This window comes from Lates calcarifer, linkage group LG20, assembly GCF_001640805.2.
Source record: "Lates calcarifer isolate ASB-BC8 linkage group LG20, TLL_Latcal_v3, whole genome shotgun sequence".
Lineage (NCBI taxonomy): Eukaryota > Metazoa > Chordata > Actinopteri > Centropomidae > Lates > Lates calcarifer.
The window spans coordinates 9,940,811-9,957,447 of NC_066852.1; the positions used below are offsets into that span (position 1 = coordinate 9,940,811).

General features: G+C 40.6%; 1 protein-coding gene across 1 annotated transcript in view; it reads left to right on the plus strand.

The window, feature by feature from the left end:
* fgf11b (fibroblast growth factor 11b) overlaps positions 1-16,235 on the plus strand; it is a 35,135-nt gene extending 18,900 nt beyond the window's left edge. The window contains exons 3-5 of the mRNA XM_018691343.2: positions 595-698; positions 9,195-9,393; positions 9,496-16,235. Of these exons, the coding sequence (XP_018546859.1) occupies positions 595-698; positions 9,195-9,393; positions 9,496-9,632 (440 nt within the window). The 3' untranslated portion in view covers positions 9,633-16,235. The remainder of the gene's footprint in view (positions 1-594; positions 699-9,194; positions 9,394-9,495) is intronic.
* The last annotated feature ends 402 nt before the right edge of the window (positions 16,236-16,637 follow it).

Sequence of the window (16,637 nt, forward strand, 5' to 3'; positions counted from 1 at the left end):
ATGTTATAAACCAAAAAAGAAGGGCTGCTGCTTGAGTTTAAAGTGTTTCTGAATGGAGGGAGTGAATGTTCATTCTGACCGTTAGCGATCTAAATTTGGTTTTCAGGCCAGAAACCAAGCAGTGTTCTCTTCCTAGTATCATTTCTTTGTGTTGCCTATTTGACCTTCCAGACTCCGATATGAGTCCTTTTTCAAAACTCTCAATTTCAAGATTTTACTCATTCACCGACCAGCCCGAGTCATTTAACCATCCCAGGTACTTTATCCATGTGCCCACTTTGAACTGTCTTTGCTCTAAGCGCAGTTTGGTGTGGCAGAGCCTTTCCATTATTATCCAGGTTTAGAGGCAGTGTAAAGCATAGTGAAGGTGACATGGCATTGTGTTTACATAAACATCAACTCTGAGGTGTCACAGCATTTGGGCTTAAGAGAGCTGTAGCATGCTGCAGTGACACTGCAGCCATTCAGCTTGCTACAGTGGAGACAGAAAAGTATACATTCTGTCAGTATTGTAGTTTGATTTCACAATTTTCTCTGACTTTCACCTTTTCTCATACCCTGTCTCTCTCCTTCCTATTTTATTCCCCAATTTAGCACAGTTCAACTTAATTCCAGTGGGACTGAGGATTGTGGCAATCCAGGGGGCAAAGACAGGGTTGTACCTCGCCATGAATAGTGAAGGATACCTCTACACCTCGGTATGTATGTGCATACAGAAGAGACTAATTTCCATTTAATCACATATCTGAACCACCACGTTATAAGCATGTTACAATGACATCAGATTCCAGGAAAAACCCAAATATGATTGGTACATGTAAGTGTGTTTTGCTGTGCATGGTCCTAATGTCTGAGCTATGGAGAACCCATTTGCTATCCACATCACTGACATGGAATTCACAGAAAAAAATATTAAGAGGGGGAATTACAGCCAATCACAGCCTTTTCATCTGCTTTCATTTTGGATTTTGAAGTTCAGCCGTCAGTTGGACTCAAGTGTACAGTCATGCTTCTGCTATTTCAAGATATGGATGATATGGAGTACAGTGTCAGTTTTAGTGTTTAGTTTAACATAAGTTACACAGTATGTGCGCTGTACATACAGGTATATGTGTGCCTAATTGCTGTAGCATAGGCAGTACAAAAGTTAAGGGTATTCAGAAGGTGTATTGAAGACGGTTAATAGTTAATAGGGTTTTAGAAACTATTAGGGAAGGTGAAAGGTGTAACATGTGTTCTGATTGTATGTGCAGGTGTACATTAATGTTTGAGAGAGAAGGGTTATGCAGAGAGTTACAGAGTGCAAGATAAGGTGACAACCTGTTAGACTACCTGCATGGGTATTCAAATTAGTATTGGAAAGGACAGGGAGGGAGGATTGGAGAAAGAGTGGGTGTAAAACTTTAATAAAGTCAGGGGCTGTTGGAGAATCTGGGGTCTTTTGCCAGCAGGAACTGTTGACAGATTTTGGGCAGAGGACAGGTGGGAATTAGTTGTCCTACAAAAATATATGTGTCTTAAAGGCCCTGAAAACACATTTTCTCAACAGACTGCCAAAGTCTGAACAGTTTTGATTATTTCACATTTTCACATGTGCTCTCCTCACTGGTCTAAGGTGGACAAGGTTCAACTGGAAAAATGTGATGTCACGTACTTTGAGAGGCTTTGGCTGTGATGTGTATGCATATGATAGTGTTTTTAATTTATGGTTTAGATATTAATACTTGGACTTTTTACATTCCTATAAACTTTTACTCTTACCGTTTCATTAACTTAGGTAAAATATTAACATATGCCAAATATTTAGTTGCCAGGAGCTTTTAGGTCAAGACTGTTTGGTTGCAAACAGCAATGTTGCCATAATAACTGCTCAGGATCTGCAGTAAATAAGTAACTGATTCATGAGATTCTAAATCACTGAGTATGATGTTGCAAACAAATAGAGAAATGCAGCAAATCAGCTGCAAGTTAAAACTCTGATTAATGTAATACATTAACATACATTAAATCAGATCCAGGTGGCTTTCCAATCTAATAGATCACATTACAAAGGTAGAAACGGAGATGTTTGAAGCAGTGGCAGGAGAGAGAACTTTTTGAAGTGCAATACCCACAACGGAGTGTTGGTATCACAACCTGCTTTGTCTAATTTATTCAATGCTACAAAGCACTTCATTAGCTCATAAGTATAATTTCAATTATGCCTAATAAAATGTCAGAAGGGTATCAAGCAATTAGCCATAAGGGCTTTATTCAGTAAAGTTGCAAATTAGACAAAATATACAACTTAAAATCAAGAGACTGCTTTATTAGCAGCGGCTACACAAGGAAGGTGCTGGATCCAGTGTACAGTCTAATCAGCACCTTGGACAGCACAAGTGGCAGTTTCAAACACCTTGGACAGTGCTTGTAACATTGCTTTAAGAAAGCATTGATGCCCATCTCAGCAACTGGTGAATCTTTCAGGATGACCACTTCAATCAGTGGCCTGGACAGAGTCTGATCACATAACACATGATCAGCATCAAATCACCTAACTATAGCTACGTAGTAAATAATCCATGAGAAATTTTTACTATTTTGACACTTTACTGTGGCTGCCTTTGTTATCTGTCCAGTTGGGTAAATGATGACAGCACAGGTTCTGAAAGCACTATATCTTTCTCACCAGACAGTCTTTGGGGTGCAGAAAACCTACATTAAGTTGGCATGAATGAAAATAAAACATCAGAGACAGGCTGTTGTTATTGCACAATGTACCCAGATACCTATGTAAAAATAAATGCCATTGACATTGATGTATATGTCTCTTCAGTGGTCATTTGCATGTTGGTTTCAATAGAATCTATGGATAATTGTATGCAAAAGCAGTGAATGCAGGAGTGGCTTTATGCATATGAGATGTAAAGGAGAGAGCAACGACTGCACATGAGTGAGTTAAATCTTGAATTATGGCAAATACTCCATCTCCTATTATCTTCTGAGCCCCTGATTAGCATGCATTAGACTTTGGTGCCTTGCCTCTGTGAACAGCGAGGAGAGGGGATTTCCTCAGCAGCAGTCAATAGCTGTACTGAATCGCACACTGACCTCTTTCAGAGAGTTTCCTCTCTCCGTCACACACACATATACACACACACACATACAGTTACAGGAATGAGTTGATATAAGTGCTGTACAACAGCTGTCATCTTGTATAATATCATGCTTGTTTGATTTTATGACCCCATAGTATTCTCTATAGTGCATCAGATGTACTAATTTGCAGGTGCAGGAGGGAGTGCAGGTGGCGTAATATGGCCTTTTACACATACCTTTATGCTGGGACAGTACGTGACACAGACAAGGAATGTTTTCATTTATGATAAATAGGCACATCACTGTCACTCTAAGAGAAGCTGAGGTGACTGACAGAGTGACTCTTCCCTACAGCTATTTTCTCATCTTCTTGCATACTGCCTCTTCCTCTGCTTACTGATGGCTACTCTGTTGTTTTCTCCTGAATAACTCACAGTTCTCCCTTGAATCCCTCTCTCATGCCCTCCCCACGCACACATATAGTGATCAGGTTGTTGGGCCAGACTCTGTAACGAGCAGAGGAAGTCCACTGCTGTCTGCTGTCTAAAACATAAATCTCAGCCTCACTACCTGTAGGTAACAACAGGAAATGGCTGATCCCGATACAAAAATAGAGCTTGGCTCATTCCTGCCCCATTTTATAATCTATGTGCTCTGGAAAACTCCTCATAGACAGAGAGTAAGAGAGAGAGAGAGAGAGAAAGAGAGAGAGAGAGAGAGAGAGAGAGAGAGAGAGGAGAGAGAGAGAGAGAGGGCTTGTGTTGAGGGAGACTGACATGACTGTTGACAAGTTTTCACTGGAGCAATTTTTGTGCCAATTAAGATTTAGACACGAGCTTCGCTTATTGTTGTAAATATTGTTGCCTTAATGCAGATGTCTGTGCACATTTTACATTTTAAAAGGACCATACTCATGGTTAAAATCTTTGTTGCAAGGATCAGAATCAGCCAAAATAAAGCCGCCCAAATTCCAGTCCTTCCTATCTATACTGATTTTGTTCACCTCAGCCAGCTAGTGTTGCAGTGCCGCTCTCGTTCATCGCATCCAGCTCTACAGAGCGAGCATTACGCTGTGTATCTCTTTTTTACTGCTATTCTTTGTCTTATGTGATAGTTAGTGTGATAGTTAGGACTTATCCCTGGTTTTCACCCTTGCCCTTTACATAGATAAATCATTAATCAGTAAAATAATGGGCAAATTAATCAACAATGGAAATAATCATTAGTTGCAGCCCTAATTTAGTTCTAACAGAGTGATGCATCTTCTCTTTTGCTGACTGTGTTATGTTGCATTTTTCCTTTACATTGGATCAAAAATTTAAGCATATGAACTTTTTGTTTTGACCCAGGACCTCCAGTATACAGACTAAGCAGCTCATGTAAAATAAGGTTTAGGAGGTTACAGCTGTTATTACATTGTGAGAATTTGGTTGCAGGATGTCTTTGGACGCCAAAGCTCTAAAGCCACTGCTGTAAATGTGTCACACAGTGAAATCTAAGGCCACCTTTTTGGGCTGGCCACAGATTTCACCATGTTTCTCTCATAGTTGTCAACGCTGGCCTGGAACAGCACACAATTGCGAGCATATATGGGCCTTTAATGCATCAAATAAATATTTAAAGGACAACAGTGAGCTGTGTAGGCCTGTGAAATGTGTGTGATAAAGACAAAGACAGATAGACATAGGGAAGGAATAAAGAAAGAGAAAGAGTTTGAGACCTCTTGATGAAAAGCTATGTCCTCTCTATTCTTTTTATCGGAGGATTGCATTGAGATGCAGGACAACACCAGCAGCCAGATAGCATCGCTTTTATCACAGGACAGGAGAAAATGTGGACATTAGAAAAAGTAGCAGAGAGAATAATTGGCCAGAGCAAGAAAAAAAGAGATGAAGTGCAGAAATGTAAAGATAAAGAGAGACATTTTGCCAGGCAGCCAATTAAGAGCACTTAGGGAATGCAAAACCTATTCTTTCTGATAGACTCATGATCTACCTTGTACCAGATGTCTCCTTCCAAAATTGCCTGGGGGATATTTTAGAATGTAGCTCTTGTGAGTTGCAGAGATGTGAAATAGCTATAGCAGTGATGATGGTGATGCACAATCAACCATACATTTTCTGTGTCCCAGAAAATTAAAAGCAGAGGCAGCATACAGCCGGTCACCTCTGTCACTGAGGGTCGAAGAGGGGAATGTCAGTTACCACTCCTCTCTCAGCTGCATTATATTGACAGGAGCCTTCCAGCTGTCAGTCAACACAGCAGAGGCATGAGTCCCTGCACATTATCATCCACTCTGCTCTCGTCAGACAGGCATCCTGCCTCTCTGGGCTATCATAAAGCATCAGAGACAGACCATACATGTGTGGTGTTAGACAGTATTAACTGCCAGTCTCATCCTCTACAAAGCCCTCTTAATAAGCACGTCTGTGCCCTATTGACTTACGTAATGTGGTGTGTCATAGTGCATCTACATCTGGCTCGACAACAACATCAGCAACATGCCCTGCAGGTTGCTTCCTGCGCTGCAAACAGTTGCGTACACAGATTATGTGCATGTGTCGGGAATGAGCTTTACATTTCAGTGGCCTCCTGTAGCAGCAATGCAGCACTAGGGGAATATGGTGGGATTACTGCAGCTGGGCAGATTTCACAGCTTCCCGTAGATTAACCAGGGAGCTGATGGGACAGTCAATAGATGCAGGAAGCCTGCATGACACTGTGACCCCTGCTGTCTAAATAGGGGACTGCAAATAACTGCACGTCAAAAATGCTTAAAATTGTTCTGAATTCGGGAAGTAGAGCTACATTTCCGGGGACATTAGCTCTGATTTCATGCCTGTGCATGCATGATGAAATCCAAGTAAACAAGATATTAAATATTATTCATGTATTCCTTATCTTCAGTCATAACTTTAATTCCTGTTCTTATATTATAATTACATGCAGGCTCTGCCCTATGAGTGCTGAAGTGTGTATTATTAGTACTTCACTGTCTGTATTTGGTAGTAAGTGCAATCCCAGTGTATGGTGGCATGGAGAGTTAAGCTTCCTGAAGCAGGTAGAATAGATGTAATCAGACGCAAGGGATGAGGAAGGAGGTGGTGTGTGTGGGCAGGAGTGGGAGGGAGGGGGTAGTTGGGACAGTGCTCTGCATCATAAAAAGGTTCTTCCCATCTTGGGGATTCTCAGCACGGATGCTACGTATTACCTTTCTCGTCTGCTTTCATTTAAATTCATTTTTGGCTTGAGACACATGGAAGGGACGCTACCCAAGACTCTAAATAAGTCATGGTCGAAGAAAGAGGTTTTTATTCAGGCACCCACCATTTAGTTGGAAATATTCTGCCATCGCTTTTAAAAATGAGCACCACTCGACACATCTATGGCAATTATTCAACTGCACAGGTAAATCTGGTGGTTAGAGTGATACCCTCAGTGAGTAAACCCTGAGCGGTCTCTGTAGTTCTGCAGAGGTTATCTCAAGGTCAGTTTCAGAGATGGGGATAATTACACCATCATATTTGTATCAGTTAGGGACAGGCACATTGACCATTGTGTTGAGTTACCATGAAAACTCACTTTATCGTGAGGACATGTATTTCATTGTCATGTCTGCTCTCTCAGTGTCATTTTTTTTCCTCCAGACCTTTGGAGACTGCTTGAATGAAATACAGAAGATGTGGGTTCTATCATTAGGCTAGTTTCAGGGGACTGATTATGAAGGGTAATTATAGGATGACTTGGGAGAGGGGTTATCACTGGTGTCATTTCAGAGGATGAACTGAAGGGTATTTTGCTGGAGTGATGGGTACTCTTTCCCGAGGGACATGAGTGTCAGATCGTGGGGTGCTGGTGACTAAAGCCTTTGTCGACCCAGCGTTTTGGTCCTGGGGGAGATGCAAATAAGCAGGTCTCTCGTTAGCTCTCTCTCTCACTAATCTCCTTTATTACCCAGCAACCCCTCTGTCCTCTCCAAGTGATCTTCTGCTCTCTTTCCTGTCTCTCTTACCTTTCCCCTTCTGTCTCCCGCACTTCCCACCCCTCTTGCTCTCTGGGCCTGATTAATAATGAATGAAGCGGATCATCTATCGATCCCATCCTCTTTGTGTTAGCACAGCAGAAGATATCAAACCTGTCAGAGGATCTTAAAATAGCTCTGAGATGTGGTGGCAATGGGAGTGGGAGAGTTTGTTGAATTAAAGGTAGGGGCTTGTGTTTGGGAAGACAGCTGTTAAAGGGGCATAAACTGTGGTGGGGGAGAAGGACAGGAGTGGATGCAGAAAGGGCACAAAGTCGTGAATTGTCATTTCAGCTAAAGATGACGCCTCCCTGTGAAGGAGAAAGGTGATGATCTGTGATAAGTGTGAAACTAGAGGTCTCTTATACCTTCTCAATCTACTTTTGGCTCTTTATTAAAGCCTGCCCATGCCAAGTTGTGATCCTCCGGCCCTCTTCTGTCGTCCTGAGTCTCGGAGAAATTCTCCACTCAGCCATTTCTGCCCTGCTGCTCTCACTTAATCAATCCAGCAGATTGGCTTTGCTCTCTGACAGGGGAAGGACCCTGTCGAAACCCTGATGGAGACTAAGAGAGATGTATATCTGTCGCTATTGGTTAATATCACCAGTCAACATTATGCAGGGTTCAGTAGTCCTTATGTTGAGGACAGAGAGGGAGGGGAAGTGCTGTGGGAACGCAATCATTTACAACGACTAGCTGAACTGTTGGATTTGATCCAAGTTTTGCTAATTAGATTTTGTAACGTCTACTCAGATTTAGCCAGTCATGGACAACTGACAGTACATGAGAGCAGTCCATGTTAAAGGGATAATTCCCTTTTAGGGGAAGGAGGGAATGAATGATTTGACCCTTTAAAATAAAGCACTGTCTATTACAACCTAATCACAGGTCTTATAAGTCTAAGACGCTTGAGTAGTTCTATCAACAGTCACATTTTTTAAAAACCTAATATGCTCAACTGGATACTGTAATCTTTCAGTTAGAGCTAAAATGGCTATCTGATAGTACAATTAATTGGTCCACAACAAATTTGATGACCAAATAATCATGTGAAATTTGATTAACTTTTAAATTTACATTATTACATTATGACCTTTTATGGCATCAGAGCCCTAAAACAACATATGATTATGAAGTGACATTTCCCTCCATCAGGTATTGTAATCGGTCAATAAAACACCTGAACACAAGAGACTGTTGTCTGTTCCCATTTCCAACCGACAGTCTGACAGTCCTCAATGTTTTTTTGTTTTTTTTAACCATGACCATGATTGTTCCATAACCTTAACCATGCTGTGCTTAGTATTGCAACAAAGATGTCAAGGGTCTCCTACCCTTAAATAACTAGTTGTTTTAATCCAAACAACAATGTTTGCCTAAACAGGCAATGCACTTATATAAAACACTGACAGCTTCTATCTATGGTACACAGTGTAATTTCAGTATTCACTAAAGTCACTAGTTTAACTATATTTAGAGAAATAACTCATTAAATGGGACATAATGACACTTGGATTTTGTTCATAGCAAAATCCAACCTACATATTTCCTAAAGTTTTGAGCACCTGGGAAGGTTTTCATTAAATACTAAGCAGGTTTGCCTTCTGAACTTGGGATGCCTCCGAGGTTGTGTGCAGTTTAATATCAAAATGTATTTTCATTTAAATTCATTTGCATGTACAGTATGTAATGCATATAGTAGATTTCATTTGTTATTGTATTGGTGAAGGTGTAAGTGTTTCCGTGCTTTTCATCTTTCCTGTTTTCCTTTGGGAATGTGTTATGTTTAGCAGTGATGTTAATACTGTCTCTAACTGTATTATATACATCCTTGTTTTGTTCCCATAGGACCAGGATGTACATGCTTTCAAAGACAAACAAGTCCAGATATAATTCTATCCATCCCTTCCCTCAGGAAAAAGTCACCTAATTAATGTTTTCCACTGAGTGTGTCCATGTATTTTTTCTTCAAGTGTGTACTTACATGCATCAGAGTTCATGTTCAAAGACAGTTTTCTGATGACATTTGCACATTATTTTTCTTCTCGTGCTTTGTTTGCTAATTTGACTGCACCCCCCACCCCCTGCTTTCCAGGAGCACTTCACTCCAGAGTGTAAGTTCAAGGAGAGTGTGTTTGAGAACTACTACGTTACATACTCCTCCATGCTGTATCGCCAGACCCAGTCTGGCCGCTCCTGGTATATCGGTATCAATCGTGATGGCCAGGTCATGAAGGGCAACCGGGTAAAGAAGACCAAAGGAGCTGCACACTTCCTGCCTAAAGTTATAGAGGGTTTGTGTCCTTGTTATTGTCTCTTTTAGCACAATTAAAATCAGTTTATCTTAGTTTTTATCACCTCCTTAAGTATTGACAGCCTGTATCTTTGTCTCACAGTTGCCATGTATAAGGAGCCATCACTACATGAGCTCGCCAGTGAACCAGTGAGTCCTCCTCGGAAGACAGTGAAGACGTCAGATTCCCCTTCCCTAAAGAATGGACAGAAAGAAGCTCCCAAGGCTGATGCCTCATAGCACAGGAGACTGAGGGTGGGACAAAGGGCAGCAGTGACACTGGGAACACAGTCACCAATTACGCACTGAGGGTGACTGAGGGAATGGCCCTCGCTGGCCACCACATTCCAGAGGTGCACTACAAGATGCTGAGGGATAAAGGGTCCATCAGCAGCCAAGAAGGCCTGAGAGAGGAGTCCCCCCCTCACCTGTCACCACACAAAGAAAGCCCAGCACCCCCCGAGCCAAAAGTACTCTGCCCCACCCCACCCCCCCGTCCGCCACCCTTATGACTTCCTTAATGCACAGTCTCCTTCATTTCTCTGTCATACTAAAGCTTCTTTGTCCCGCTGACAATTTTCATCTTTTCTCACATGCCTATCCACCGTCTGCTCTATTGTACCGTATATTCACCACTCGCACATTTCCAGCGCTGACTCGGCATCATAATCCTCACCCATGGGCCCCCTCTTGAGCCCTAAAGTTGGTGACAGCGTGGCTCAGCCAGCTTTCCACCCGCCATCTGCCGACCAGCTCAGCTAATCACCAAGGTCAACTAAAGCTCAAAGTGAGATCAAACAGCACAGAGAGGAAAGATATCAGGGAGGAGCAAGCCTGGGTCAGGTCAGGTCAGCAGAGCAAGAAGACTGTATGAGAAACTGCGCACATAATTATTTAAAGAGTGAAGTATGGCATCAAAACTAGGAGCAATTATTTCAAACAATCTTTGATTTCTGACAGCCCAGATGGAAATGACATGGATATGGAAACTTTGTCTTTAAAATATGATTAAGATGATAATAATGCTGTAAATATAACATCAGAAAGAGAGCATGGTAGTGATACTGGAAAAATGATGGTCATGGTAGTGAGAAAATCTGGATTTCAGAGTATGATAGAAATTTTATGAAGCTCACAAGAGAGAGGCGCTGCCTTTTAAGATATCAAATACAATAAAATTACTATTCTTCCTGGGAAGATGAGCCATAAAAAAGATCTTAAATTAAAAGGATCAAAATGCCTGAGCAATATTTGTACCGACAAGATAACTCTCAGTGAAGAAGAAAATTGCGTGAATGAGAGAGAGACTGAGCGACACACTCCTTCCAGCCTCTCTTCTCCACCAGGTGACCACTTATTATTGCACTAGCTCATTAAAGGCTACAAATGAACAACTGGGTCATGTTTTAAAACCAGGGTGGATCTGAACTCAGTCACTTCCTCAAAAAGGAGCTGTAGTGTATACTTCACTCAGCATCTGCTGTCAGCATAAAGCCAGGTTTGAAGCCAAACATCAAAGCCAGAGGAGCCTCTGAGCTGGAGCACTTGTTATTCTGAAGATGTCTGGCAGCTTATCCACTCACTAGCTTTATCAAATCACCTTGGAAGAAATCACCCTCAAAAATGTAGTTGTCTGAGCAAATGTCTTGTGTGTTTGTGTTTTAACCCCTGTGTGTGGATTCCTTTTACAGTGTATGGATGCTCCGTGTGATTCTGTGCACATACAATGAGTGTGCATACAGAGGTTAGACAGAGATGCTGCGCCTAACCTCTGCTGTGTCCTTCAGACAGGACACAATGTTGTGTCTTTGATATGTCTGAGTCTGTGAATAGGTGATACTTGGGGGAACATCCGCCTTGTGTACCAGTTTTCTTACAGACTTTGGAGAGTCAGAAATTTAAAAACATCAGGGAGGAGGATCACTAGGCAACCTCATGGGGTACCAACAGAATATTTTGTTTAGATGTAATTATATAATGTTCTGATCTGCACTGGGCTTATCAATCAGGGAGAACTGTTAGAAGAAATAAGCCATGACCTGATACAAGTTGAGGCCTCTACATGGGATCTGTCAGGTTATTTCAGTGCTCTGAAATAACCTCTGTTCTGCTGTTGGGTGCTGTCCGCTCGGGTGAGCCAGTGAGGGAAAAAATGTCACCACAATGTTCAGTCAAAGTGAATGTGCATGGATACCACCAACAAACGCAGACGGCAATAAGTCCCTATGTCAGGAAGAGCACAGTTGGGTGATGTGGAAGGCAAACTGTAAAAATGCTCATTATGGTAGCTACAAATCAAGTTCAATGCAGTGGGGAGGGAGTCTCATTTTTACAGTAACATAATGTGAAGATGGGTTACAGAATGTGAAACAGAGGCTATGCGAATGTGCTGTATTGAGGGTGAAAGTAAGTCTGAAATTGCGTGTTGAATTGTAAAGAGGTCAGAGCATGGAGGCAGTTATTTAGAAAGAGTGAAGGATTAGCAGGTGTATTCTTGAGGAATGTTGATAAGGAATTTCTACAGTAAAGTGAGCAAGATTCTTGGCAGGGTTTTATGCGGCGTGTGGATATGATAATGAATGTAAGACAAAGAGGCATGTAAGGCACTGTGCGCTATTTATGACAGGAGGTCTATGGAGGAAATTAGTTGGAGGGCTTTGCATTTTTTTTCCATTAAGTCTTTTAATTTTCTGGGCTTTTCCAGGGGGAATATCATTCAGTTCAAATTCGTATATTTTGTCCTTGCAGCGGATTTTGCATTGTAGACTTATAAATCTCTATTTTTGACGAGCCAATGCGCCCTCTCCCCGGTGAATCTGGTACATCCTAATATGGTTTCTAACTGTGCATTACTAACTACTGTATAATATTAACACATGAGCACAGCAGGTAGTATAAAATGTCATAGGCTTATTTTAGCTGTCAGTGCTCATACAGCTTTAAGTATTTGTGTATTCCATCTGGAGCTTCTTCATGCCAGTTTACATTTCAGAGTTGATCAAAGGTCCCCTCTATATAAGGAAAGCAGTGACTGAGTGACAGCAAGGAAATCTTGCATGCCAAAATAAGGCATATTGGCATTTTTTTTCTTTTAGCAAATGTTTTAGCAAACATTAATTTCATCTTTATTTAATGAACTGATTATTTTCTCCATCAACTGTTTGTCTATAAAATGTCAGAAAGTTAAAAAAACAAAAAAAAAAAAAAAAACAAGAGTGCTACGGCTTCCTGCAGCCAAAAAGAAGGTCTTCAGATGTCTTAATTTGTCCAACCAACAGCCCAGAGGTATTCTGTTTACACTGATATAAAACAAAGTATTACATCACCACAGAGCTTGAAAAATACAAAAAAAAAAAACAATTAATCGATTATCAGAATTCCTGCAAATTCAGTTTCTAACCATCCATTAATCGACTAACAGCTCTGCTTTACATGTCACTTTGTCACTTTATCATATTAAATATGAGTGATCCAAATTCCTCCATAGATTTCTTGATCCCTAAAAAGAGCAACCAGTTCTTACTATCCTAATGCTAAAGAATGCCACAGTAAGTTGTTGGACAGTGATACTGCAAGTAGACAGAAACGAACAGAGAATGTTAAGTAGTCTGATGTTGAATGTGAAGTAAAGGAGCAGACATAGAATGTAAGACAGGCAGATCTACACAGAAAAGTATGTTATGATGAATATGAGTTAAAGGGTGCAGAGTAGTTAGAGACAAGTAAGTGCAATGTAGGTAACAGAATGTAGCTGTTGAGTGAAACTAGTTATGCTCTTGAATGTAAATGTTATGGAAGAAAATGGCAGCTGAAGGTTGATGGAAAATGCTAGTCATAAAGTAGAAGAAATATTACGATGGTCTTTGTTATTGTTGTTTGAAGAGTTCAGAAATTGAGAATACATTTATGGCACATTAGGTCTTAACGGCTTCTGGACAAAGAGGTGGTAATAGGAAATATGAAAATACAGATTTACTTTGTGTGTGCCCACACATTAGAGATTTAAAGTCATAATCCCTTTCCTACACACATCTCCTTACCCACATCCTACAGCATCTACAGCCTATTAACTTTCTTTTAAGCACTATGTTGCCTGTGTAGGTGTGTACTTGCAGTGTGTTTGTATGGTCTGTGTGTCTGTGTGTGTATCTATGATTAAGAGTAAGGTAAGACAAGACAGAGAGGCGAGGAGAAAAGGAAAGGGCATGAGATTGAAACAGTGATCGATCGACTCAATAAAACATAAAGGAGAGAACAGCCACCCTGCAATGGGTGCAAAAATGTCCCCAAGGTCAGCCAGAGACAGGGAAATCCATTTGTTCGTAATGAACTCAGAGGGCTGTTGTTTGATTTCTATCTGTAAACTCGACAAAGAAGCCAGCTCGACGACAACCGGCGGAAGAGTTTTTCTCATTTCCTCGGGGCCTCTCTACACTGGGCCTGACAAATAGCTTCCTCTGGTTTGAAACAATGTGAACTTTAGCAGCCACACTTTAAGATACATATCTGTTAAAGGTAGTACAGGTGCATAACATAAACCACTTCCCCAAACTCAAGACCTCTAAAAGCGTAAATCATTGGAAAACTGGAAGCACATTGCACCTTACAAGCACTGAGCATTGTTTAAAACATTTAAAAGTTACCTCACTGTCTTGGGAGGTTCTTTAAAGGTTATGACAAACAACCAGGGAATCCCCTTAATTCACCCGAGTTACTGGAACTAACAGGCAATAACAAATATTAAACTGCAGCTAAGTCATCACCAGTGTTTGAGAATCACAGTGGAGATTTAAAGCTTTTATTGCACTGACTGTAAAACAACAAACAAACATCCAGGGAACATTTTTGGAACAAATGTTGGTAACATTTGATTTGAAGCGTATTACGAAGAACAAACTACACATTTTAATCACACAGAGTGCAGTGTGACAATACCATACAACAGCATACAATAATGTTTATCTGTGACGTGAGGCCTTTCTGAGCTATGCATCTTTTGAGTTTGAGATTTTACAAAGTCTGCAAGTATGATTATTATTGTCTTTTTCTTTATTTAAGGTGGGGAAATGTAGAAACACAGTTCAAGCCAATGTTACATTGTGATATACTGCAATCAGTACCAGTATACTGTCACAAATATTGCAGTAACTTGCTCTGGCCCTCTTTAAAATATGCATATAGAAATATGTACAATTCAGTTTGACAAGTTAAAGGGAAAATCTGTGTATAACTAGCTCCCTCTAATGGAAGCAGTTGGTTGCTAAAAGATATCACTCTTAATGAGAGGTATTTAAAAAAAAACATTATTTGAGATTTATCCAGTACATGAGATTACAAACTATGAATCTAATTTTGTTGAACTGTTTTTGACAATTGTACTATGTGAAACCCATCAAAAATAAACTACAAATCAGGCCTTAAATTACACTACAAAATGCATGTGAACAATGCTCACTGTTCCTCAGTATTAAATACTGAGAGGGTGACACCTCAACAAGGTTGAGGCTCGGCTGCAGCACTGTGTTTGCATATTTCTAATTAAATAACCATTAATTTTAAAGGGCACAACATAGGAGCTATTTATTTTGTACTTGTAGAGTGTTTTTGCCCCCGCAGCCTGGTATTTCTCATGTTTAAGTGAGTGGCTTCTTTGAGAAATGCAACAAATGTCAAGGATGTAAAGTGTTCCCCTTGATCACTATACAGTACAACATGGCAGAGTAGAGTCCTTCCAAATAACAAGACCTGTCTAAATGTATGGGACGCTGCCAATTTACATGTATGTTTTGTCAATAATACAAACTGTATATCTGATATACTATGTCAGGTCTATTTTTTTGTTTGTTTTCTCAGAAATGTACTTAAATAACTTAAATGTTGTTGATGTTTTTTAGTGTCTTTCAGTTGTTCTATCTTGTCATGTTTCCTCCTCAGGAGGAGACAAAATAGTTTTTTTCTCCCTAAATGTTCCTTCCTCCTTTGGTGTGTGTTTGTCTTTAGTTGGCAACGCTGTATCCACACTGATTATGTCTCCTGAGTGAACTTCACCCAGACTGAATCCCACTGTGCGACTGAGTTGTGTGTTTGTGAAAGATGCAATGTATTCAAGTGGAAACAGCTCCTAAAGCCAACATGTGTCCTGTCATACCCAGCAATGACCTTGGTGGTCTCAAGAGTTATGGTCACGCAAGTCTTCCAAGTTCCCACAACCTCTCTCTCCTACTGTTAAGGACTTGGGTTCTTCTTGTCTTCCGAAAAACTAACACTTAAAAAAAATCAAATAAAAGACAACAAAAAAAAGCCATAAATAAAAATGGGCCTTGGCACTGATAAGCCACAGAGAGAAGGCCTGAATCCTCAGGCACCTCCAGAGTGTTACCAGGGATTTAGATACATGTTGGACTCCTTACAATAAGAGCCAAAAGCAACAGGAATATAATGGCTTTTTTTGACCACTTTGGGAAGCAGCAAAGCAGGAAAGAAGACCAGCAATATGCAACAAGAACTAACTGCCTGCACTCAAGGAGGGGAAACAAATTCAACAGGCTAACAAACTATACAATCAGGATATGCAGGCTACAAAGGCAATCAGTGGTCTGCAATAATAACTGCTAATTGTCTGGACTGGCATGGGAATTTTTTTGCAAAGCATGCATACGTCACTGTTCTTTGGCTCATTAGGGATGACCCCCCTCTCAGTATCAAGCCCTCAATTCACCCTCGCTCCATGTTTGCCATCAGACCTGTGTACATTTCTACAATAACTCCTACATGAATTGAAAGGAGATGTCTTATTCTGGAATATTATTCAATAAAATAACATATATTTGTATGATTGTAAGCAGTGCCCTTCGATGGTTTGTCTTCTTTGTCTAATTTCGGTTGAAAATCAATCATCCTACATTAGTTCCATCTTTGGTCAAGGCACAAGAGGTTATCTTCCTATTTGTCCTTCCTCTTTCTGTGTTTAGTCATCTAATGAGCTGTATGCTGTTATAAACCAACAGTTCAGTCCATGTAACATCACAAAAACACATACTGAAGTAGGGAGAGGTTATTACATCCAAGTTAAAGCTATGACTGCTACTAGAAAGTGTGTCAGTGTTTTTATAATAAGTGACTCGAGGTCCCAGGTGAGCTAAGAGAGATGAATGACAGAGGCCTGGATTTTCTCTTTTCCCCTTCTTTAACAGACTAGTTTTGTCGTGTGGAATTGTAAATTGTCCTGTTAAATAGCCAGTTTAG